At 39.6% G+C, this 26,572-nt stretch overlaps 1 protein-coding gene across 1 annotated transcript in view; it reads left to right on the top strand.

Annotated features, from left to right (window-relative positions):
* LOC149798775 (UV radiation resistance-associated protein-like) overlaps nucleotides 1–26,572 on the top strand; it is a 73,502-nt gene that overhangs the window by 13,309 nt on the left and 33,621 nt on the right. Inside the window, exons 4-7 of the mRNA XM_089957647.1 lie at nucleotides 19,102–19,165; nucleotides 19,345–19,442; nucleotides 20,640–20,717; nucleotides 23,123–23,208. Of these exons, the coding sequence (XP_089813773.1) occupies nucleotides 19,102–19,165; nucleotides 19,345–19,442; nucleotides 20,640–20,717; nucleotides 23,123–23,208 (326 nt within the window). The remainder of the gene's footprint in view (nucleotides 1–19,101; nucleotides 19,166–19,344; nucleotides 19,443–20,639; nucleotides 20,718–23,122; nucleotides 23,209–26,572) is intronic.

The raw sequence follows: 26,572 nt of genomic DNA, 5'->3' as shown, positions 1-26,572 counted from the left end.
CCGGCAAGCACAGCGACGACCGCGTCGATGTCATCGCCCTCCCTGCTGCTATGATTTAACCGAATATTTGGTCAAGTCCGATACGATATCGTGTCCGAGGATCATGTAAATTTATCGTTACAAATCCATGTGGGGTCGACTGAGCATGACTAAAAAAGTTTCGAAAAACATTAAAGTCCATGTCACCGCCGCACCATGTCTGCCAAATATTTCGTAGCGTGTGTGTATCAACGCCGTTGAATACAGCAAGAATATTACAGTTGTCTCTGATTACTTTTGGAATCTGAGTATACCGTTGAGTGACATATATCACGTCAGTGTTTTTATGCCTGCCTCTGGAAAATATCCTAGCTGGTTTTTTTTGATTGTCTAACATAACATCATCGTACACGACTAGATTGTTAACGTCGCCATCAATATCATCGATACCTGGTGCATCATTGATATCTGTAATAAACTCGATGACATTTTTTTTAGCGATCGCTGATGCATTCTCGTTGAAATCTTTCAACACCTCGTAGCATCGTTGATCATCTACGCTAGGAGCAACCAAATACAACTTATCCCACTTCATCCATCTCATTATTAAATTAAGTAACAATTGCGTCTTGCCGGATCCAGATGGTCCGATGATAATCATCCGGATCGAGTTTGGTAACGCTGCAACATGCTTAACTGGTTCTCTTGTTTTAGTCGCTGAAAAGTCAATTATATTCATGTCTCTATACATAAATTATGGATCTATATTGTGTAAAGTGTAGAGTGCGTACTGGCACAAATGATATGACAACCGTTACAACAAGAAATAATAGATCGGCGCTTACTGGTAAGTGTGTACAATGCGGTATAAAGAAATTTAGATTTATTTCTATTAGACCCGGAGATGTTTTTAAAAAAAGCGAGGAGGTGATATTGCAGCCAAGTTATCAAAACTCCCCGGAACCCCGTGGGCAAAGTATCCAGGAGAAAAACACCTCCCAGGATATAGCTACTGTGGCCCCGGAACGCGATTAGATATCAGACTCGATGATCAAAATCAGCCCAAACCCGGTGAGTACCCAATAAACGCTATCGATAAGGCGTGTCATGCTCATGATGTTGCTTACAAAAGTAGCGATCTGCAACAGCGTCATATCGCGGACGTAAAATTAATTCACGCGCTAAATGCTATTCCCGATAAATCCTTCAAGGAAAAATTGGCCTCATGGTTGGTAAAATCGGCTATGAAAGGTAAATTAATGGTGGGCGCTGGTAATTAATAACAACATGGAATCCATCTATTATTCTCCGAGAGGATACTGGAAGGGGAAGGCCGCAATTGGTAAGCTTGCAAGCGCTGCAAAGGTAACAAAGGCCACTGCGGCTAATTGGTTATCCAAACAGGCTATATGGCAAATCTATCTACCACCGCCTAAACAAATCAACTTTTCGCGCTTTGATGTCAGCGTACCTAATGAAGTTCATCAGGCTGATATACTATTTTTGCCGCATGACAACGGTTACAAATACGCGCTAACCGTAGTTGATGTTGCGAGTCGATACAAACAAGCGGAGCCGTTAAAAACAAAGTCAGCAACTGAAGTAGCCGCTGCGTTTGAAAGAATTTATCGAAGAGGTCCTCTGCGCTGGCCAAATCTATTACAAGTTGATCCTGGTAGTGAATTTCGCGGCGCTGTTTTATCAACGCTGAAACATCATAGCGTCGCGATACGACGAGGTCATACTGCGCTACATCGTGATCAGGCAATTGTTGAACGATTCAATCGGACTCTTGCTGAACGGTTATTTGGATATCAATACGCGAAGGAATTCATCCAAGAAAAACGATCTCGTGAATGGGTTAAAAGGTTGCCAGGCGTAATTGCAGCGTTAAATAACGAGATTACCCGAGCAATCAACATGAAGCCCAGCGACGCGATTAAAGAAAAGTATATACCCGGAAGATCAAAAATAGATAGCGTTTCCAAGCCGATTCTCGGCGATGTCACTGTTAGATATCTGTATGAACCAGGAGAGCTTGAAGGCGGTAAAAAAAGAGCTACTGATCCTATCTGGAGTGTTACCACGCATAACATATCAACGATAACACGATCAACTAATAGACCACCGATCTATGGACTGGATTCAACTGCTCCTCAGCGCGGATTTACACGCGAGCAACTACAAGTGATACCTGACGATACTCAATTACCCCCGCGTGGTCTTAACTAGCGCCGTTGCGTCTATTGCACTCAAGACAGGTCAACCTCACATTGTTTTTGACATGACCGAGACTGTTATCGATTCTGTCCACGGTAAATTGGCGAGCGTCTTTATCCGAATAACGCCAGCGCATTACACAATTACAACTCGCGCAGTGATTATTCTGTTGTTATCGTAACTCAATTATTAATTCGGCATCAATATCAAAACGCCGCTGTTTTTTTTTATCCTGTTGGCGGTAACCCGAGAGTTTTCTATCAATGACGCTTGCATCGATGATGTCGTTGTCGTTGGTGACTTCGTCAGTGACTCCGTCAATAACAATTCTTCGAAGCTGATTTATCCTCCGTACTCTGGACACTGCAAGATAGACTAGATTTGACCATTCGATGCGATTATCAACTATCCAAACAATTGTATCCGTGATAGTCAGTCCCTGCAAGGAATGTATTGTCGTTGCGTATCCTAGCGTCCACGGGGATTTATCAGCACGTAGCGCGTCCTCGACGACGCTGATATCAACGAGCACAATATCATTCAGCACGAGAATTTGTTTTTTTGTCCCTGACGCTGTCGGGGCCGGGATTTCAACTTCAGTGTTCTGCCGCCGTGTGTCCGCTGGTCTATAACATAACGGCACTGGACGCGTTGGAAACTTTTCCTTATGCAACGCAAACAACCTCCGCTGAAGTGTGTCTCTGACTATCTTTCTACTCGCTACAATCAAATCGTTTGGTCTCCATGTTTCCCAGAATTCATTTAACGGTGTTTCCGGAATTACCTCGCGGATTATTTCACACTGAACTCTATCCGGCTGTAATCTGATTAATTTTTTAACCTCGCGCAGTTGTTCATCAAGTGCTCGGTAATCAGTATCGGTTTCTTCATAATAGTCCACAAAACCCTTTAACCAATCATGTGGGCCCTCGCCGACAAATGGTGGTGGTTGACCATGGTCGCCACACATGATCACCGCTGTATTCGCGAGCAGCAACCAATCAAGAAACATTTGTAAAACATCTAACGAAACAGTACATATCTCATCCCAGATGATAACCTCAGGAATAAATTTTTCCCCCATTCGATCAGGAGTCCACTCACCGCCGCTGTATCGAAAAAAGCTGTGATAAGTAACGGCGTCAACATTTCATTGTTTTATTTCTTGCGCTAGTCTATGGGTCGGTGTAAGCACGATTATACTTGCCCGCGTTCGAAATAATTCAATTGCCCGAGTCGTCTTTCCTGACCCGCCACAGCCGCCTAAATAAACTGTTTTATGTCTACAAATTGGATCAGAACACGGTGGTGCATTAGACCATTCTGATAAATTATCACCGCGTAGGTAATTGTTTTCAACGGTGACATCTGCTGACGGGGAATAATCACGTCGTATTTCATTTTTAATTCTCCATGTACCCCAACTCTCGTCCAGACTAGTAAACCCGGCTACGTTTTCCTTATACGCTACGTCAACATAAAACGAATCAACGGCTACTCTAACCGCGGTGTCAGGAAATCTATTTATCATCGAGAATAAATTGATAGCGGCGTAACCCAGCATAGACGCCCTCAAATGCGGGTATGCCGGGCTGTCTCCATCGCTGTAGGTAACAACTGTACCCAACCTTGTTTCATTGGATAAGAAAGCTGTTTCGCAGTTCACGTATCTATTTTTCGCCACTGCGTCCTTGATTACGAAATCATATTCTGCGTCATCTATAATCAGCCGTGAGCAATATCGTTTGTAGTCGTGGTTTTTTCCACCTTGTGTGAACTTACCGATTATTCTTCTACCGAGATCTTTTGCCTCGCGGTTTCGTTGGTTGAATATCCTCCTGGACCATTCGATGATATATTCCTCGTCGGCATCGATGTGTTTTCTGGACTCGTCAATTATGCTATCTAGACGCTCCGGTTCTGGTAACCAGACTTCAGTCTGCGCTCGGTATGATATAATCGCGTCACTGACAATCAACGATACAAGCATGCTACAATCAATCATATACCGTAGCAGCGCTATTGGCAGCCACTTTTTTTCAGCCATGTGCCTACCGATCCAAATATAGCAACAGCGATGAAGTCCTGCCGCAAACTCAAATGATACTACGCGAGCGAATCCGGTTAAATCAAAATCAGGCCGTGGTCCATTAATAGCAACACGAGTCATTTCATGTCTGGGGTGTCCAAATCGTTTGAAATACTCAGCGGCGGATCCATACCCGAGAAAACTCGCTGGATAACAGGCAACCATATCAACCGAGATCATAGCGTCGCGGCTGTATTCAATGTTCCATAGTCCACCGTGATAATATTCCAAACAACTGGATTGTACATCCGGTAGAAATTCCTTGCGCGTTGGGCTCCACGCATTTTTCCTTGCTGCAACATGAGCCGCAACCGATGGAATCGTAAAACAATTTGTTAGCAGTTGTTCATCATGCTCTTCAAATTCCATGGCGGTTTTTTTCATCTTATTGTGAAACGCTTCAGTGCGATATAATTCACCGTTTGGTCTTACAAACTGATCAAAGGTATACGCATCGTTTTCAGCGCTGCGAAGTAACCACACTGATACAGGGTCGTTTTTACACAAACAAGCAATAGCATCAAATAGTTTCCTCTCCGCGAGAAAACCATCTTGTATAAATTCCCCCGGGATATACTTTACTGTTCTATCCCGTGGAAACACTGTGATCGCGGACGTCCATGCGTGTTCGTTATGATCAATAATTTTGATTGGGGCTCCCTTTGATTTGTACTTCGATTCGTGTAATACTTCACCGGTTATCGTTGTAACGGTTATTGGAAATCTCAGCGATGTTTCTAATCTCGCTATGTCGCTGATGGTTGCTCCACGCTCTTTTACGGTTAGTTCCCACTGGTTGATTTTGCTACGTCGTAAATCAGTCAATTTGTTTCCTCGACACGCATTTGTAAAATGCTCTATTACTCGTTCTGCTACACAATTTATCCCCGTTGACTGTTTCATCGGCGCTAGTTTTCCGATATCAGGTTTCTTATTTAACGGGTATATTCCATAAACAACTGCTGTTTCAGGATACGCTCGTTCATAGTATGGTCTGTCAATTCCGGTTAACAGCCCCGGCTTGGAGTCGCGGCTAACAATGACTGTTTTCTTGTCGCTGAGAACTGGTTCAAATTTATCACGTATGATCCAATCACCTGATTCCACCCGGACAATGAATTTTACTCTGAAGAAATACTTTTTACCGTCAAGTTGTGATATTATCGTTGCTGCGCGGTTGTCGTTCATGGTAGCATCAACAACGCCATCGATTCGAAATGTTGACCAACTATGAGATGCACCATCACGCTTGAATTCATCGATACAATCGCGTATTTTACTCAACAGGGTTCTATCGTTTATTAATGCTTTTGGTGCGTCCTTGAGGACTCTATCAAGATTGAATTTAATATTTTTCCAGGGCTTAATTACTGCTAATCTCTCGAACTCATCCATATAATTAAAACAAGTATTTAAATAAAAGAATATACAGTAAAACCTGTTATGAGAGACCGCCCCTTCTGCCAACCAAAAGCGGTCTCTCAAGACAGGTGGTCTCTCATAAGAGGTGTGTGAAAATGGACTGGTTTTCAGGGTCAGTAGTTAGCATTGTTGAAAAATAAATAATACCCATACTCACTGTACATGTATCATATCCTTTATTCATGAATCTTGTTAAATAATGCATGCATTCCTCTCAAAATATCTTTATATAATAAAGATATACATCTATCAAACGAGAATAAAATTTATATTTCAACATCACATTAATATATACAAAAAATTAACAGTTAGATATGATGTATATATTTTATACACTTATTCACTTGTTTTTTTTAAAGAAATCCATTATACTTCTTTGTTGACATGTTTTACTCAGCTATTTGGTCTGAACATGTATCTCAATTATTGCCCTTTCATGAATCAACTTCCCACTTACTGGTATGTTTTTACTCCTTGCGACACAAAACCACTCCCATACTCGCTCGTTCAGATCTCCGTAAACTGTCCGTCGTGCCGTGGCATATTTCCTCTGTGCTTGTGCACCTTTCTGCCATTCGTTTCTAATGGACTTCTTGTCTTTGATTACATTTTGAACTTGCGTTTTACCGACGCTTAAGCTGACTGCTATTTTGCGAGTGGTCTCGCCTTTTTCATTTCTTTCAATGACATTAATCCTTTCTTCCAGTGTTAAAATTTTTCTTTTTTTCAGCGGAGATTCTGCCGTTGTTATTAGTGTTGACGTTATAAAGACTATCGGTTTTGATCAGGTTTTGGGGAATTGTGGAATAAATATATATTATGTACCAATGAATGAAACCAAAAGACATAATTAACTCATCAGGAAACAATACTGTACATTTATTCTGAGACGAAGTTTAAATCAACAGCGTTATAGCTCGATAAACAAATGTTCCGACCATCTGCACCCACGTAAACAGATTGTGGCTTGGTGAAACACTAACAAAAGAAATAAAAAATAATTTTAAAAAAATCCGGAAATGATTCTCACTTACTAGTATTAAAGACAATGAGCTCATTCACCCTCCAGGCATTATGGATTAACTGGAAAGCAAACGACGTACTCAAGCCAACACTGAAGCCCTTTCAAACGATTTCTCACTTGGACATAAGGACTACCGGCGTTTTGTGAGTTTTCATACAGATAAAGAAAAAATACAAACCTCTAAATTGACTGCGTATATCCATCATTACTCCCTTTGATGTTACTCTTACTGGCTATTCACATGACTTCGGCACTACAATGGCGGTTAGTGACATGTACTTTAGTCTGGTTTACTGCAGTTTACAAATGACACCGTACGCTGGAGTTGTAATTTTCACAAAACTGGTATTGTAGCAAGACAAATTATTTTTAAATACTTTATTAGAGCAATATTTGCTATTTATGCAGTCTTTGTTACAAAGGATTAAATGATGGTTAGAGGTGTTTATCCCGATATATGGTTGTTCAACTATAGTGTTATTTAATGTGCACTTTGTTTGGATACTACATTTATCCCGAGCTCTAGTGTTTACCAAGGATTAAGTTAAGGTCAGTGGTGTCAATCTGTTTTGATTTTTTGGCGATGCGGTCGTTCATAGCAGTGTCAAAATGCATATTTTGCCAAGAAATCGCGGTCGCTGGTCGCGTTCAGCAGGTGGTCGTTCATAACAGAGCGTTTATATAGTAAAATCGATCCGTGCATTACGATTGTGGTCGGAAATGACAGGTGGTCGCTCATAGCAGAGGTCGCTCATGACAGGTTTTACTGTAGTATAATGAATAAACGCAAATGGTTGATGATTGGGTCGATAACCCCGTGCAATAAATCATGTAGAGGTGAATTCTGCGGGTATCATTTACAAAGCGTTCGTAATGGTTCTCTTGGCCCCCTCCCGTGCTTGGTTTGTCATGTTGGTGTAAGAGGAAAATCGCAGTTGTGTATTAATTGTGGCGGAAAGCGATACAGGGAACTAAAACGCTATTATGACAAACGAATTAAAAACGCCGTCATTGACCCCACCGCTGACTCCGTCATCAAAACCCCCCAAGACTATGTTGAAAGATTTATAATTAAACCAAATAATAAATTAGACAAGTAGTATTATTATATAAATGGACCAAGAATTTCAGCCGCATCCCCTGCTCGTCAATTACGAGGCATCTTGCGACGGCATTGTTAGAAACCGCAGACTAAAAAAACCGGTTGGATGGAAAAACAATCACGGGTATTTAATGTTTACTGCTGGAGGGAAAAAATATCTCTCTCACAGAATCATCTATGAATGTTTCCACGAATTGATCAAAGATAGTCTCGTTATTGATCACATTGATTCTAATTATCAAAATAACAGACTGTGTAATCTGCAAGCTATCTCTCAGAGTGAAAATATTAAAAAAGGCCAGACTGGTAAGTACTCAAAAGCAGCAAGGGGCGTCAAATCATTTGATACATCAACGCACGAGGAAAAAATATTTCAGTCAATGAATGAGGCAGGAAAATATTTTGACATTTGTAGCGCCTCAGTACGATTTGTTGCAGAACGAGTATATCAAACAGCTTTCTCAAGTAAAAACGGACATAGAATTCGATTTTCATATCTGAAGGGGGATAACTCGTGAGGGTATGACGAAGTCGCCATGATAGAGTTATGCTGTCACGTGATTGCAAATTGTCGTCTGTTTCAATGTAAATGAGTTACCTATGCGCGTTCACCTGGAACGCACTACGTGCTTATATTTTTTAAAAACTCGTTATTTGTTAGGTGCGTCCGTAGTCCGATGCAAACATGTTTGACTATGAAACTCGAGTCAACAATTTACGGGTTCGCGCCTCGCAGCGGGCAATTGCCTGGCGGGAAACGGTTAGATGTTTTTTTTTCTATATAATTGGGGGGGAGGGGATAAAGCCCCCTTCGTTGAAGTTCAAAACGAACCAAAACGCAGCCCACACACTATCATTCATAGTGTGCGCGGTTGGTTTTTTCCAACTACGCAACCATGATTGATTTTTATGGGTTGCGTTTTGGTTCGGTTGAGTGCAAACCACGCCCCCGTCATTGTTTGTACTGTCCATAATTAAGTATATGTATGCCTGTAATCTGCCACAAACACTTCTGCAACATCAAGTGGAGATTTACGGCATTGTACTGTCCATAATTAAGTATATGTATGCCTGTAATCTGCCACAAACACTTCTGCAACATCGAGTGGAGATTTACGGCATTGTACTGTCCATAATTAAGTATATGTATGCCTGTAATCTGCCACAAACACTTCTGCAACATCGAGTGGAGATTTACGGCATTGTACTGTCCATACAAAAAACGGGGTCAAAATTGACCCCCCAATAATTTTATTAAAATTTTTGATATTAGAAATAAGATGTTTATAAGAATATGGATCCCCAAGACATCAATAATATATTAACTGAGATTTCAAAATTAAAAAATCAAGGAATTGTATTATCTGATAGGCTCAACAGCGAGGAAATATTATCCGATTATGAGGTTATAAACGAGCAATCGAAGCGGGGGCGTTTTACGCTAGCCCGCGAGTATTCTTTTATAAAACGATTACAACATACAATTAATGAGAACCTGTATGGCAATGACGTAAGCGTATTCATTGGGTTATTCACTGCCGTTGAAACAATACGAAAAAAACTCGGGCAGCTTTATGAAAAACGCCGCGAGATCTCTAGTAAGATTAAAAACATTAGGAGGATTATAGACGAAACCCCTGTGGGAGCCTCAGCTTGAAGTTACCTGTGCCCACGTCGCGTGACGAAGTCGGCATACCAATGTAACATTATATACATGTGATGTGAAAAAGTAATGGTTTATTTTTTTTTCGATAAAGTCGTACTATAACGTTTTTAATTACCTATCCATATACACACAATGACACAACTTTCGCTTCGATATATTTCTGCCACCATGGAAAGACTCGGCGGAAAATTAGAAAATTTTATTTGAAATTGCGGATCAATTTACAATAATGGTAGGTGAATCACTTACTACTCGGCTAGCCAGAGAGCGGCTAGCAGCGCTTAAAAAGTTTATACCGTTACGAGACAGAGTGAGAGAAAAACTTCAAACGCGGCAACAAATGCAAACTGATTTTGCTGTTGGAAGTGAACAGTTATTTGCTCCGGTAACTAAAGCGACTAAGGATGTTACAGCGGCAACAGAACGAGCAATATATGGAGATATTCCTAAGGAGGGCGAGCGACGAGAAGTGCCTCTTCTTCCTGTACTTGAAAAGATAGCAGCAGAGACCGAACAAACAAAAAAGTCTCTGGAAACACTTCCCGTGGATATAACAACTACTGGACAGCAACAACGACAAAAAGAACGAGTACTAGAAGAACTACGACGACAAGGTGATACTAAAGAAGAGGAAGGAGACGCTACTATAGAAAAAATATATTCACCACAAAGTATATTTACACACGATGTATACAATAAAATTAAAAGTTTAGATGTCACTGAATTAGCTAGATTCACCGCGCTGAATTTTTCACCTGATCTAAGAGAAAACGCTGTAAACAAAATGTATAAAGAGTACATAAAAAATGACAAGAATTGGATAAAAAAAGTATACCTGGCAAAACGCGGCAAATTTAAAATCACAAAAAATATTCGCAATGATTTCGAGGATTTTAAAAAGATGGTATTGAGTAGAGTGGGTAAAGAAAAGTCAACTGGATTTCTTGGTAAATGGGACACAACTAAAGAAACAACTGGAAATGGATATTTAGGCAGCGGCTTAGTTGGAAACGCTAGTGTTACTTGTCCTGGTAATGTTCTCAGTGATATATCACGGCCAGAGGTACTAATTGGAGGAAAACGAGCCGGAAATAACTCTCCGGAAATAATCAATGAGGCCGCTGATATTTGCAAGCGGTTATTTGCAGGCGGTATCATGGACATTAATGCATATCGAACGCTCATAGACGAACTCGTGGATGATTAAAAAAATTATAAAATTATAAAATTATCGTTTTTGCCATTTTTTGACTGTTTTTTGCCATTTTTTGACTGTTTTTTGCCATTTTTTGACTGTTTTTTGCTATTTTTTGAGGGCAAAAACCCAAGGAAATCATTTAGAGAAAATCGATGTTTTTCTGAAAAATCGAGAAAAAAACGACTATAGGCAACAAAAAACGACCAAAAATGACTAGAAATCAAGAAAAAACCAGAAAAAAAACGGATTTTTATCGAGGGCAAAAACCCAAGGAAATCATTTAGAGAAAATCGATGTTTTTCTGAAAAATCGAGAAAAAAACGACTATAGGCAACAAAAAACGACCAAAAATGACTAGAAATCAAGAAAAAACCAGAAAAAAACCGGATTTTTATCGAGGGCAAAAACCCAAGGAAATTTTGATAAAATTTATTCCGGTTTTTGATTCGGCGGGGGGGGGGGATCAATCACTGGTGATCACAATTACTAATTGGAAAACTGGTGTTTTTAATAAGGATGATCATACACTACAACCATGATAAACCAGTACTCGTCTACGTGGTAAACTCGCGATTGCCTGTTTACCGCGCGTACTATGGAGATGGTCTCGGTAGCACCATTGCGGGGTTATTTACAAGAATGGCTCCAAAAGTAGCGCCGTTAGCCAAACAATTAGGAATGAAGGCTATTGATGTTATTCGTGATAAGGGTATTAGTGCTCCTGGAGATGTTGCCGGAAAGGCGCTTTCAGCCGCGCGGGATAAACTAATGTCATTGGTGAGAAAAAGAAAACAGAAACCACCGGTGATGCCATCAACGACAGTGATGCCTGCAAATGTCAGTAAAGTAATAAATAACGCCGTGGAAGAAAAACTAGAGTCGTTGGCGACGACTCCGCCAATGGCGACTTCGCCATCCGCCGATGCGGCAACCAACGCGCTCATGAACGCGATAGCGGGAAGTGGTCTACGACGAAAACGACGTTGATGGATTTCAATTGAAAACATCAACATGAATAATAATAAAATGTTTGCGCGAACCGCTGATCCCGCGTTTGATATGGATGCCCCAGTGCGCAGGGATGATTCTGTCCGCGATTATCAATATTATTCTTATTATGCAGCGCAACCTGACCTACGATCGCGAATTGAACTTCAAGTCCAAGATACCAGTAAATACTTTCTGCCGTGTGAAGCATTTATCGAAATTGAGGGAGAACTCGTGACAAATGCTGCCGATAATGCACCATACGCAGATGACGATCGTGTTCGAGTTGGCTTCGTTAACAACGGTATCATGGCGTTATTTGAGAGCGCCAGATATCTTATTGACGGGCGAGAAATTGAATCAATAGAACGCGAGGTTGATGTTGCAACGACGATAATTGGGTTAGCAAGATACTCGGATGATTATACAAGATCGGCGGGCCCATCTATGATGTTCGCAAAGGATATCACTAATAACGCTGATCATCTTCAGTACGTTAACGTGCTGGTGGAAAGAGATACCGCAGTTGACCCACAGGCTGAAGCAAATAACCCAGACCGCAGAGCAAGACCAGGCGCTAATTTCAATATTATAAAAAGTCTTAACGGTAATTACAATATGGGATTTGCAACACGAGTAACAATGTTGCAAGGACCACGCCGACAGTTTTCATGCGCGATTCCACTCCATCACATATTTGGATTCTGCAGAAATGTCAGGAAGGTTATCTATGGGGCTAAGCATACAATCGCGCTAACGCGAAGGGGTGATGATAACAATGCAATATGGCGTGCTGCTGGCGTCGCTGCCGGTAAAGTCGTTTTAACTAAAATGGCATTGTGGATGCCGGTGCTGACTCCATCAGTTACCACGGAAGCACGATTGTTAGCATTTATGGAACAGGGAGGGGGATCGTTGTTGAGTTGGCTAGCGGTAACAACTGATGCTAAAGAGGATAACGTCGCCGATACGTTTACATGGCACCTGGCATCAAAACAGGGTGTTTCAGCCCCGCGTCATATTTTTATAGCGCTACAGAATAGGGAACGATTGGGTAATCAAGAACACAGCCATATGATATTTGATCAATTAGGAGTCAGGGATGTTTCGCTGAGAATAAACGGACAACAGGAACCATCCGAGGATATACAGCTTAATTACGGCGACAACCATGTCGCACGTGTGTATCATCGATTGCTGTCATATATGGGTCGTGATCAAAACGTCGACACTGGTTTGCAAATATCACAACTTGATTTTAAAAAGCTGTATCCGATTTATTATTTTTCGCTGGAACATCTTGATTTAACGAGACAATCCGTCGTTGATATACACTTCCGAGCTCGTATAGCCCCAGGTGGTGCCAATTACAGAGCGGTTGCTGTCATTCTCAGCGATAAATCAATGCTGTTGGAAGGTGTTGGTGGACGAATGAGAATCGTTGATGCGCCAGTGGAAAACATGTAATTGAAAGCACAAACGCGTTTACAATAAATGTCGTATAGTGTCGTCAGTGTAGAGTTGACTGATGGTCAAGTCAAGAAATTACGATCAAAGTCGGCTAAACAATGCGGGACCACAATAACGCTGAAGCCGTCGCAGATGGCGGGTGGTAATCATAAGATATCGTTGACGGCGCGTCAAATAAAACATTCCAATAATGCGATGAAGAATAAAAAGGGTGTTCAAATAGATTTTTCGGCCGCAGCGATTAAAAACATGGAAAAGACCGGTGGGATATTTCCGCTGTTAGCTGCGATTCCGGCATTGATTGCCGCGGCCGCACCAGCAGTGGCTAAGGCGGCGGTGTTAGGAGCCGTTGGTACCGCGGCGGGGATGGCATTGAAAAAGGCAACCGGGAAAGGCTATAAAAAAAAACGATCCGTGGCCGGAAAGGGTCTAAGACTACCGGGAACCCCGTATTCATGGTATTCGGGAAAGGGTCTAAGACTACCGGGAACCGTTTATTAACGCAAGAGTCAATGACTCCTATGTCTAATTTTGATTTAATAGACGCCGCAAACGCGCTAGCGATAAAAAACTTTAGAGGTGTTTTTATGAGGGATCAATTACCGGCGGCACCAAGGAATATTGAAACCGGCATAATTAACCTCGATGGGTCCTCCGGAGCGGGAACTCATTGGGTTGCGTACGCGATTGATCCGCGTGCGATCGTCTATTTTGATTCATACGGGTTAGCCCCGCCAAACGAGTTCATGCGGTATATCCGGGCGTGTTCAGCCCCGGTTTTTTATTCCACGCTGCCAACACAACAATTAAGTGACCCACCGATATGCGGCCGTGAGGTATTGAACGTACTCGTGGCGATTTCATCATCGCGGAAACCACCTCATGTGGTTGTAAACGAATACACTAGTGGGGTCGTAGAGGCCCGGTGGGTTAATTAGAAACGCCGGTTTTTTTTACAATAACGATGATTGATATTTGGGGACGACCGGCTTCGGCGCTGAAGGAATCCACGGAAACGCTCGCCGCCGATGACATAAAAAAACTAATCGAGAATGAAATCGCTGATACGTTGAATCTGACAAGTGTTGACCCGGGCGAAATAGTTGTATTTCAGGACCGCCAGGGTAAATTGAAATCCAGTAATGTGTCGCTGGATGACGTTTTAACACGACGGCGTGATGCCGCCGAGAACACTATCGCGCTGTATACCAGCGACGGACGACTCAAACCGGGTGAACATCTGTCGACGGTGACGGATAGGGTAACATTAGTCCAAGACGGTTTTATAAGGTTGAATGGATTGGTGACCGAACTCAACGCGCAGGTGAAAAAATCTGTCACCGAGGTGAAAAAATCTGTCACCGATATACAACTCACTACCGCTAGTTTTTTCGGGACCCCGACGGTAACCGAACCGAATATTACAACAATAAGGAATACTATTTTGGATTTTGCAACGCTGTCGGGCCAATTTTACACGTTACGAAAAAATGTTAACAGGATCGATGACAACTTTGATAAATTCTTTGGTAAAAAAAATACCAAGCTGGATGAAATCACAACAACTATAAATGATATCACTGCGTATAGACAGGAAATAGAAACAATCAAAACTGATGTTGCAGCGAACAAAAGGAGTGTAGACATGCATGAACGGGAAATAGAAATAATCGGCGCTAATGTTGCAACGATCATAAATAATGTAGACTCGCATGGACGGAAAATAGAAACAATTAAAACTGATGTTACAACGATCATAAATAATGTAGACGCGCATGCACAGGAAATAAGAACAATCGAAACTAGTGTTACAACGATCATAAGTAATATGAACACGCATACACGGGAAATAGGAACAATTGAAACTGATGTTACAACGATCATAAGTAATATGAACACGCATACACAGGAAATAGGAACAATCAAAACTGATATTGAAGCGAACAAAAAAAATATAGACGCGTATTGGCGGGGAATAGGAATAATCAAAACTGATGTTGCAGCGAACAAAAAAGGTATAGACGTGCATACATATGAAATAGGAACAATCAAACTTGATGTTGCAGCGAAGAAAAAAAGTATAACCGAGAATACACGGGAAATAGAAACAATCAAAACTAATGTTGCAGCGAACAAAAAAAATATAGACGCGAATTCGCTGAGAATAGAAATAATCAGAACTGATGTTGAAGCGATTAAAGACGGACTACCGAGAGTAGAAGAGCAATTCGAAAAAATAAAAACCCCTCATGAGAACATCATCAACACAGTATACACAATTCGGCATGGATCATTCGATTGGACTCCTACACAGAATACAGTAAATATCACCGCAACTGTTAAGGGCATTTATCGATTGACACTGGTTTCAATGATGCAGTTTAATATATTATCGTCGAGTTCATCCGGGTTTAACAATACAATATCAACAATTATAGACAAGGACGCAACCGAACAGTTTACAATTTATGCCGTTGATGGAAATTTAGCCGGGGCAAACATCACATGGTATGTGGAATTTGTAGCGAATCTAATTAATTAAAAACACTAGCTCTTTTAAAAAAAAAATGACCACCAGGGTAATTGAATCAGAGGTATCACCGACGTCACATCAATATCGATTCGATACCGCAAAAGAATTCTCCGCGAATTTGAAAATGCTTTCCGAACAATACCGTATAAAAATAACAAAATACCGCCGAAAAATAACCGCCATCGACGCGGTCGTGTACTTGGTGTCGGGTATAGTAGCCGGTACCGGTGTTATTTTATCCACGGTGACCACGATAGCCCCGATCGCTGTTCCAATCGCTATCTCCGCAATGACAACAGTTGCTGGAGTTGCCAACGCAATCACTAGGAAGATATCATCGTGTTTTCAGAAAAAACTCAACGAGTATACAGTAAAACATCAAATAGTATCCGACGCGTACTCGAAATTATCCGGGTTGATCTCGTTGTCGATTGATAATTTGTTCATATCCGATGTTGAATTCTCCACGATGGTCCAGTTGTATAGCTCCGCGATGTCAAAAATCGAGGATTTTTAACTGGAAGCCGGAACCACCTGGTTGTTGAAATTAGACACTAAAAACAACGAATAATAATAATGTCGCTGAACCCCGAAGGGTTTCAATTACTTCAGCGGATCGCGGAGAACACCACTCCGGTACAAACAAATATGATATCGATAACGTCAACGAAACCCGAATTCAGTGTGAACTTCCCATCGCCGGCTCCAGTGAAGGAAATAGCGCTGGCAAAATTGCGAGTATATCACAGTTGGCCTAATATCCGAGCGGACGCATTTAACGGACAACAACCTAATAACTCGCTGGTTTTTGCGTGGACAAATAAGCCCGATGGGACCCCAGACTGGAATGAGGTTACAATACCAACTGGGTCATACCAAATAGAACAAATCAATGGAGAATTTCAGCGCAGGATAAAATCGATCACAGGAAAGGAATCAAAAATCGCTATTACGGTTCATGAACCGACGTTATCGTCGACGATTGAAATAAGCACACCGGGGTATATGGTTGATATTTATAACAGTTCAATAAGAACCATACTAGGATGGCCTAAGGATCCACCCGCGAACTTGCACACGAATGATCAATCGTATCATGAGATTAATCCCAATTATCTAAATAAATTATCTACTATAAAAAGCACGTTATCACCCAGTTGGTTTTTATTTCAACGCAGGAATATCATGCAGTGGTATTTTCAGCATAAGGAAACTACTGAATCGGTCGCCATATTAATATTTATTTTAAGTGATATCACTGATATGTTTGCCGAGATTAATCATTATTACCAATTACAACTAGAACAGCTACGGGAAACAAAAGAACGAAAACACGTTGAGGTGTTAAATCAACTTATATCAGACATGGAATATATCAATGAACGAGTCGTTAAAATAATATCCGATAACAGCGATGGTAGTAAACAAAAATTCCTAACCGAGTATAATATCACAGAAGCCGATTTACCCGATTTCAAGTTTCCAGGATACAACGCGCCAGAACTAAGAAAGTCTCTTAATGATTTTCTCGGTCCATCAACTTATATCCTCAGACACAATAACGGAGATGATGGTAGGCATATTGCCCCGTACAACGTAAATATCGCATCGGTGATAGCAATCAATCTAGTGTGCGATGTTATCGAAGGGAGTTACCAGGTAGATACCAAGCAATCAAATCAGGCTCAACAGGGGTATATCCTTTATTCGTTTTCACCAACAGCCCCTCCGGGATTTTTGATCATTGAGAGTCCGATTAATCCGGTCTATATGCGATGCCATGATCGGTTTTTAACGAGAATTAATTTTAGAATTACCGACCAGTCAAATAACCTAATTGACCTACAAGAGGAGGAGTTAGTGATCACTCTGTTTGTAAGATCATAGCAGCAGGGAGGGCGATGACATCGACGCGGTCGTCGCTGTGCTTGCCGGACGCTGACGACGCTAGGATCGGCGCGCAGAAGGTATTAATTAAACCAAATGACGTCCGGACAATTGTCGATTTAGCCCCTCGACGATGACAACGACGACGACGTCGTTTTTTTTTTTACCAGGCGCTGACGACACCGGATCCGCTGAGTGCAGAAAGTATTAATTAAGCCAAATGACGTTTGGACAAAATGTCCGATTCGCCCTCCCTGCTGCTTAATAAGATGTTTTTAAATCATTTGTGTTGTACAAAATAAAGGGAGTTAAATGGATCCACCATTAAATGGCCTAAAATGTTGGATAAAACTCACTGCAACCAACAGGTAGTCTGTTTGAAAGTATTGTTGTTATCTTCCCATCAGTGAGAATTGCATATACTATATGATAACTATATGTCTGTGTGTCATCTGCATACTGGAAATAGGACCAGAATGTCTACTGTGTCATCTGCATACTGGAAATAGGACCAGAATGTCTACTGTGTCATCTGCATACTGGAAATAGGTCGAAGAATGTCTACATGAAAGGGCACCACCTACCTTACAAAGATGAAGAAAAAACCAAGTTCATATATGTATCGTATCGCAAGCTGCATATTGTGAATCATATCGATATGCGGCACAGGTTTATCGTTTCACTCCTTATAAAGATCCCTCTTATTGAATGTGCTGTCATATATATACATGTAGTGTGTGCAAATATGCCTTCTATTATTGAGTATTCTGTCATATCAAATATACTGGATAAAAAAGGATAAAAAATATTAAATGCACCAGTAAAGTGTATAAAAATGCCGCCTTCTGTTGAGAGGGTACCTCCTTAAATATACAATTATTATTTATATCATTTAAACAAAATGCCCTAAAGGATTTTACCATATTTAAAATGTAATGAAAAGCAAACTGCACTCTGTTCTGAGTAGTGATATGGAGACAACACTGCTCTGAGTAGTGATATGGGGACAACAGTAGTCTTATGGGGACAACAGTGAAATGAGTAGTAAAATAATGACTTTGTTTAAAGAGGGTAACACAATTAGCTAAGAACTAATCTACCTTGAGGCCCTCATACAAAGGAATTTATTTTAGCTGCATCTCTGAAGCCAATGGATATAGGGGCCAACAATGTGCTCTAAATAGCAATATGGGGACAATGTGCTCTGAGGGTCTTATGGGGACAACAGTGTGTTCTGAGGATTGATATGGAGACAGCAATGTGCTCTGAATAGCGATATGGGGACAACAGTCTACTGTGAATAGAGATATGGGGACAACAGTGTGCTCAGAGTAGTGATATGTGGACAACAGTGTGTTTTGGGTATTGATATGGGGACAACAGTGTGTGCTGAATAGTGATATGGGGACAACTGTGTGCTCTGAGTAGCTATATGGGGACAAAATGTGCTCTGAATAGTGATTTGTGGGCTGCACTGCTAGTTATATACAGCACTTCTTGTAACTTGCATGAATTTCCTTTCAGAATCCAACTTGGCAAAGCTTCGACATCAGCAGATATGAAAATGAAATTGATTTGCAAGCCAAATGTATCCTTTTGCTTTGAAAATTAAAACATTTATTAAATGTAGTTAGTCCTGATCTGTGCCATTATGTCTTGAAATTTATCCCAGTTATAAAAAAAATTATTTTTTTATATTCTCTTCATTGTGTCAGTTTCTTATAGATATTATGATGTTTGTATTTTAATCCCTTAACATGTAATTAGCTTTTGTGGTTCGTGTTTGGGTTGGCCATGGAGAAAAATTCAGGCTCCTTCTTGACTGGCATATAAATCTAACTGGCCTTGTTTTCTTTGCTGAGAAGGTAAGACAGGCAGAGTTGATTTTGCACACTTGCACTAATGACCCTTATTTGTCATCTGAGTGGCAGTAGGATTGATTAAAAGGATTCAGGAAAAAGATGAAAGATAAGTATGGTTGAATTTAGACTGAATTGAGCAATCTCATGCTTGCTGATAAGGTTGTGTTAATTGCCAAGGAAGTTTAAGACAATGTATTTCACTGGCAGACAGAAATGTGATGTGTTACAACTATATGTCTTAAAATAACTTTCAGAAAGTGAAATCAACTTCTTAAATAAAATCAACAAGTTATTTATTTTTCTATGTTATAAAGTATACAGCTGTGAAACACTTACAGTATTGTGAATTATATCCAAAATAACCTTAAATGTCCTATCACAACTCCAAAGGTAGAGAATGTTCCAAATGAATTCCAATAGTTCTGAATGCCCTGATGTACCAGTGATGCGATTCAGAATGTCTTTGGATGAATTCACTCTGGTTAAAAAATAATGTGTCCAGAAGTCAATGAGCTCGTTGTAATTCCAATGAATAATTTAAAGAAATGATTTGTCTCAGATTATATATGAACACAACTGAAAATGATTCCACAGATTGATCTCAGGAATGAAACTTTGTTTACAGCTGCCATATATATATATATATATATATATATATATATATATATATATATATATATATATATATATATATATCACTTGGCCTAAGAAAACAATAGAATGTTCTCAAATCTCCTAGATGTGAGTCCTGTCCAATTGGAAAATTCCATTAAATTTTTATTGAAGCTATGCTGACATCTTATTTACAATTTACAAACTTGGGGAAAAAAAGAATTTGTCAAAAATTCCATTGATGACTGTTTGCATTCATTTCCCAAGATGTGCATAGGGAGAATTAAATGTAGACATGGATTTCCAAAAATAAATTCTTTATAAATAAATAAATTCTTTCAGTATTAAAGAATCGGGACAGGAGAGGCAGAGAATGATTACAGCCACTCAGGTCATGGGTTTATTAATTTCTGGAATAAATATTCACTTTTTGAGTATCAAATAGTTTGAATTGGTCATTGTTGAATTGTGTATTTGGGCAAGGCATTTCCTTGTTTCTGTGCTATATGACCTACTTGTGTTGTTCCATAGAAAAGGAATCTGATAGCTTGCTGTTATTTTAGACTGCTCTTTTCTTTTCTTTTTTAGCTTCAGCAAGATGTTGTAAAATACGATCAAAATACACTCATCACTGGAATGTTTGACAAGTTCTTCATTGCACCCCAGGTATGTATGTGGAATGAACAATATCCTTTAATACATATAGTGTTTTACTAATATTTTATAGGGTTTGAGTTTTCAGAGAAGGAATATGAGTTTTTACATGGCATATTGCAAGCTTCGCAAAATGTAGGATAGTGATAGTGCGGTGCAGCTGAACTTAAAAGACCATTGCGCTTAGAGAGACCAGATTCTTAATTCGTAGATTAGGCTGGTACATAGTACAAATATGTTTTCATGCAAAATTCTGCCTCCTATATGTACAGTAGTATAGGTCTGCAAAATATATTGCCTTGTATAAAATCAGATGTAACTAGCTGGCCATTTCTTCCAAGTTTTCTGTAGTTATTTTGTTCATTGCAGTTATGTGTAATTCTCTGTGAAGTGAGAAATGGTTACAAATGATCAACACCCAAATAATACATCATTCCCTCTTTATAATGTTGTTAATGAGTGGACCTAAATAATGAGTGAAGGGGCCTTATACTGGGAGATGTTTCAGTATTAAAGGATATGTCCTAATAAGTTACGTAAAACATAAAAATAATGTATTTAATTATGAGTTTATTGTGGGGTTTTTTCCTGAGTTTATACCATGATAAACTCAGAAAAAACATTAACCCTTATAATTGCAGTTCTTAGAATTTTTTAAATATTTGATTATTTTGTTTTTTTTATAAAGGTATTTCCTTTCAGTTTTAGACCTTGTTTAAGCATATGAATTTTTGTTGAGGTGTCTATGTAGCTATTTATAGAACAGGAGATCCATAGCTATGTCAATATCAAACAAAAAATTATACCAATGGTAAGCGATCTAAGGTTTTGAACATTCCACATCAGGGTTTTAATCTTTTGTCTAAATTGGCATATGTGATCTGAGTAGAAGTTCAGTATTCAAAGCAAAGGATGTGTTGTTTTGTTTGACATATGAATGACTCTTGGATTTGATGCTAACATGAGTTTGTTGTTACTTGGTCAAATCGTTATTGCCCAGACATTTCAGTAACCAATTTGCGAGTCTTTAAATCTATTTTCGCATGAACAGTTTAGGCTACATACAGGGGCTACTTGCAAATCAAATTAAGAATATCAGTAAATGGTTATAGTGATTGGAGTCCAATAGAAAACAGTGCAAGACATCAACTCTGACAGTTACGATGGTGGGTGTAGCGGATTTCCCACCCACCACCACATCCTAACATCAAGGTCGGCATCTTACATTGTAGGACTGTGAATCACATTGTTACATTGTTAGTATTTGACCCATCCATATATCCATTTGCCTTTAGTTTTAAATTCATTTGTAAAGCTGCAGTGAAAGTGCAGTTGCCCCAATTTTCTTGGCAGAGTTTGAGTTTCCCACCTTTTCTTTTTCATATCTAGTCCAAATTTTTTAAAATTTATATTCTGAAAAACTTCAAAGATGTTTTATTTGATTCTGTCAAAGCAATTTATTCAGTTTTCTAAATAAAATATAAACATTTTTATTGTTTTAAAGGCATGCAGTTTGTATGCCTCCCAGTTCAGTGTTTACATTAGTTACTTAGCACATGACTCGATTTATAGAAAGTAGTATAAAGTAGTTCTCCATACAGTTCATACAGAAATAAACTCAGTTGGGTCTGATCACATGATTATGTTCTGACCAATGGAAATCTTCCCAAATTGCAATGAGTAGGGCCCTTTGCAAATTGTAATGGCTAGGGCTCATTGCAAATGGCATTGAGTAGGGCCCTTTGCAGATTGCCTTGATTAGGGCCCTTTGCAAATTGCAGTGAATAAGGCCCTTTTGCAGATTGCAATGAATTGGGCCCTTTGCAAATTATAATGAATAGGGCCTTTTGCAAATTGCAGTGAATAGGGTCCATTTGCAAATTGCAATGAATTGGGCCCTTTGCAAATTATAATGAATTGGGCCCTTTGCAAATTGCAATGAATAGGGCCCTTTGCAAAGTGTAATGAATTGGGCCTTTGATAAAATTATAATGAATAGGACTCTTTGCAAATTATATTGAATAGGGCTCTTGGCAAAGTGTAATGAATAGAGCCCTTTGAAATGCATCCATCACTAAAAGATAAAGTTCTTTTCTTTTTAAAATTAATTTTAAATAAAGTACAGATTTACAAATCACTCTTAGTTATTTCATACACAGATCTTTCATCCATTTGAATAGAAGATGAAATCTGTAGCTTAATGCACTTTGTACAGGGTGACAGTCATTGAACAGTTATTACTGAGGGTAGACTCTCTTTTTAGTGACAAACTCATAATATTTCAGTATTGGTAGTTTATCTAGATTATAGTTAATTTCCATTAAAAAAAAATCCATTGATATTTAATTAACTACACAGTTTTTTCTTACATGAAAAGTGAAATTTGAACATTTTTTAATGTTTGGATATGATTCCAGATTACACCAGATAAGGAAGAACAACAAGAGATTGTAGTAGACCCGACAGCTTTAAGAAATTCCTACACCATCAATTCATTATCAAGGTAATATTAATAAAATGAAAACAATAATATTACAGAATACGCCAGATAAAATAGATATATCCCCTGGACAAGCATTATTATTTGGTTTTCTTAACTGTTGATTCACTTGAGTTTGTAGAAGGGAAAGACTACCTATTTTTAAATTCACATGTACAACACCTCATATGTTTGGAGGATATGGATTGCACATACAACCTGTATAACTGTAATTATTGATGTTTTCCATATCTAATTTATGTTGTGAGACTATTAAAGGGGGCAGTACTTCTTGTCTGTTATGGACCAAAAGTTAAAAGTAGTTTTGAGCCCTATGGCCATCTGTTATGGACCCAAGGTTAAAAGTAGTTTTGAGCCCAATGGTCATCTGTTATGGACCCAAGGTTAAATGTTTTGAGCCCTATGGCCATCTGTTATGGATCAAAAGTTAAAAGTAGTTTTGAGCCCAATAGTCATCTGTTATGGGCCAAAAGTTAGAAGTAGTTTTGAGCCCTATGGTCATCTGTTATGGATCAAAAGTTAAAAGTAGTTTTGAGCCCAATGGTCATCTGTTATGGACCCAAGGTTAAAAGTTTTGAGCCCTATGTCCATCTGTTGTGAACCAAAAGTTAAAAGTAGTTTTGAGCCCTATGGCCATCTTTTATGGACAAAAAGTTAAAAGTAGTTTTGAGCCCTATGGTCATGGACTAGTAGAGCTTATAAAGTAGCTTGCTTTTTTGTTATCACAACTACTCATAAAATTACCTGTCTGATTGCCACAACATTTTAAACACACCTTTATCACAATGTCTGGTTAGTCCTCAATGAAAATGTGGATATACAGTATGGTTATCGCTACTACTACTTTAATGGATATATTATCAACATGTCACCAAAACACTTCTTTAATGGATATATTATCAGCATGTCACCAAAACACTTCTTTAATGGATATATTATCAACATGTCACCAAAACACTTCTTAACAATATCTAATTGGTCCTAAATGAAAATGGTACCTCTCAGACATTTGGTATGGCAGCCAACCATTTTGTAAATCATGTTATCACTACTCCTCATGGATGAATGGTCATAAAAGATAGAAAGAAAGGTCCTGGTATTGCACAGTTTCACTTCAGAGATTGAACATCATGCAGAAGATATAGTGGGAGGAAGTTAAAAATTTTAAAATACTGTAAAGCATAACTTGTACAGATGATGAAATCAATATGGGGTTTTCACCAATATGGCTTCCATGATAGCTGTCTTATCTCTACTCTTCCTTAATGGAATGTGACATTGACATGGGGGTATGACTAATAAATGTCTTACGCTGTCTAGTAGGTCCCAATTGTAAGTGTTGCCCCTCAGTCATCCACTGTGGCAACCATAATGGCTATCTTGAAAATCTTGTTGCTACTCCTTCAGGATGAATGCCTCTTTTGACATGGGATTTTTACTGAAGGTTTCTTCTGTTGTCTAGTTTGTCGTAAATGAAAATGGTGCCCAATTAAACATCCATAATGGTCACTTATGGCAGCCATTTTGAAAATCTTGAGCTAGCATAGTCACTAAAGGGAATGCTGTGATGGTTCTTACCAGCCACCCCAAAAGATGATGCAAACTGTGTCAATTGGAACTGTAACATCTGGTCACCTAGAAATGGAGGAGCAATGAGCGGTTGAACTGTGGGAATCCACAGCCGGATTGTCATAGTTATCAGCAAATCCTCACACAATACAGTGTCTAATACCCAAATGGCTTTCACACACTATACAATATCTAATGCCATAATGGCTTTAGCTAATTTAGTGCAATGAGTTGCTTGCCTCTGTTCATCTACAGTGAAGCCACATCATTATTCGTCTTTCTGCTCTACAGTTTTTGGCATGGTACAGTCTGGAGGTAGAATGGCTGCCTGTTTCTGCATTTAGACTGATTCAGCCTCAACTGCAATGGAGAGAGACATTTAGGCTAATTAGCCTCAACTGCAGTTTTGACCTCTGTTCAATTGCAGGTAGCAACAGGCCCCTTAATTGCAGGGGCTATAGTGTAAAGGGAGTAGGAAACAAGGGATTTCCATTCACAAGCCTCCCAACAACTATCAGTGACCTTCCACCCTACACATCTTCAGACAACTTACCAGTTGGTGCAAGCCCCCTTTATTTTCCTCCATCTAAAGACAACCTACCAGTTGGTGCCAGACTCCTTTATTTTCTTCCCTCTAAAGACAGCCTCAGGTTTGTACCAGACCCTTTTCTTCCATCTAAAGACAGCCTACAAGCTGGTGCCAGACCCCTTTCTTTTCTTCCATTTAAAGACAGCCTACAAGTTGGTGCCAGACCCTTTATTATCTTCCATCTTAAGACAGCCTATGAGTTGGCACCAGGCCCATTTATTTTCATCCATCTAAAGACAGCCTGCAAGTTTGTGCCTGACCCCATTATTTTCTTCCATCTATAGACATCCTCAAGTTTGTACCAGACCCTTTTCTTCCATCTAAAGATGGCATACGAGTTGGTGTCAGACCCCTTTATTTTCTTCCATCTAAAGACAGGCTACAAGTTGGTGCTAGACCTGTTTATTTTCGTCTATCTACAGAGAACCTACCAATTGGTGCCATCTCCCTTCCAGTCTTAGAGCATCCTAATACCACAACAAATGGGTGATCCATGTTGTTTCAGAGGGCTTTAGATTTTGTTTATCCTGCCCATCCCTTTGCATCTTCTCCATGTATCACAGACATATTGTCCGATACAGGGAAGGTGTTACAAAATACCTGATATGGCTTGGCTAGACCACCATAGATTCCAGTATCATTAAGGTGACGTGTTTCGTGCACCATAGTATTTTTGTAAATATGCTGTTTACTTGCATCGCATGATGCCTACATTACTTGCGCAGCATGTGCGTAATACATGTTACCATGTGCAACTATATATATTGACAGCTCCGGTGGCCTAGTGGTTAGAGCATCTGCCTCAGATGCGGGAGGTCACGGATTTGATCCCTGTCTGAATCATACCAAAGACTTACAAAAATGGTACTAACAGCTGCCATACTTGGTGCTCAGCATTAAGAGCTTAGTGTTAGGACTGGTCGGCCTGGTGTCAGTGTAATGTGACTGGGTGGGACATCATGCTACAGGTCTGCGGCATGATGCCTCAGTGCTGGACATCACTATAAACTGCCACACTGCAGACATCTTAGCGAAATGACTGAAAAAATGATAAATCTATGTTAAAAATTCAAATCAGACACATGCTTACTATATATATTCGGGATCTTGACTGAGACAGCCATTAGAGGGAAGCTCTTTGTACTTTTAGCTGTCAGGGCATAAAAGCCATTATGTTTTGCCTAGTTCGAGCCAATGAGTTGGGTGAGT

Source organism: Sinohyriopsis cumingii, chromosome 5 (assembly GCF_028554795.1).
Source record: "Sinohyriopsis cumingii isolate HCF-2022 chromosome 5, ASM2855479v2, whole genome shotgun sequence".
Taxonomy (NCBI): domain Eukaryota; kingdom Metazoa; phylum Mollusca; class Bivalvia; order Unionida; family Unionidae; genus Sinohyriopsis; species Sinohyriopsis cumingii.
The sequence above is the reverse complement of the archived record's forward strand: the minus strand, read 5'-3'. Positions and strand labels throughout refer to the sequence as shown.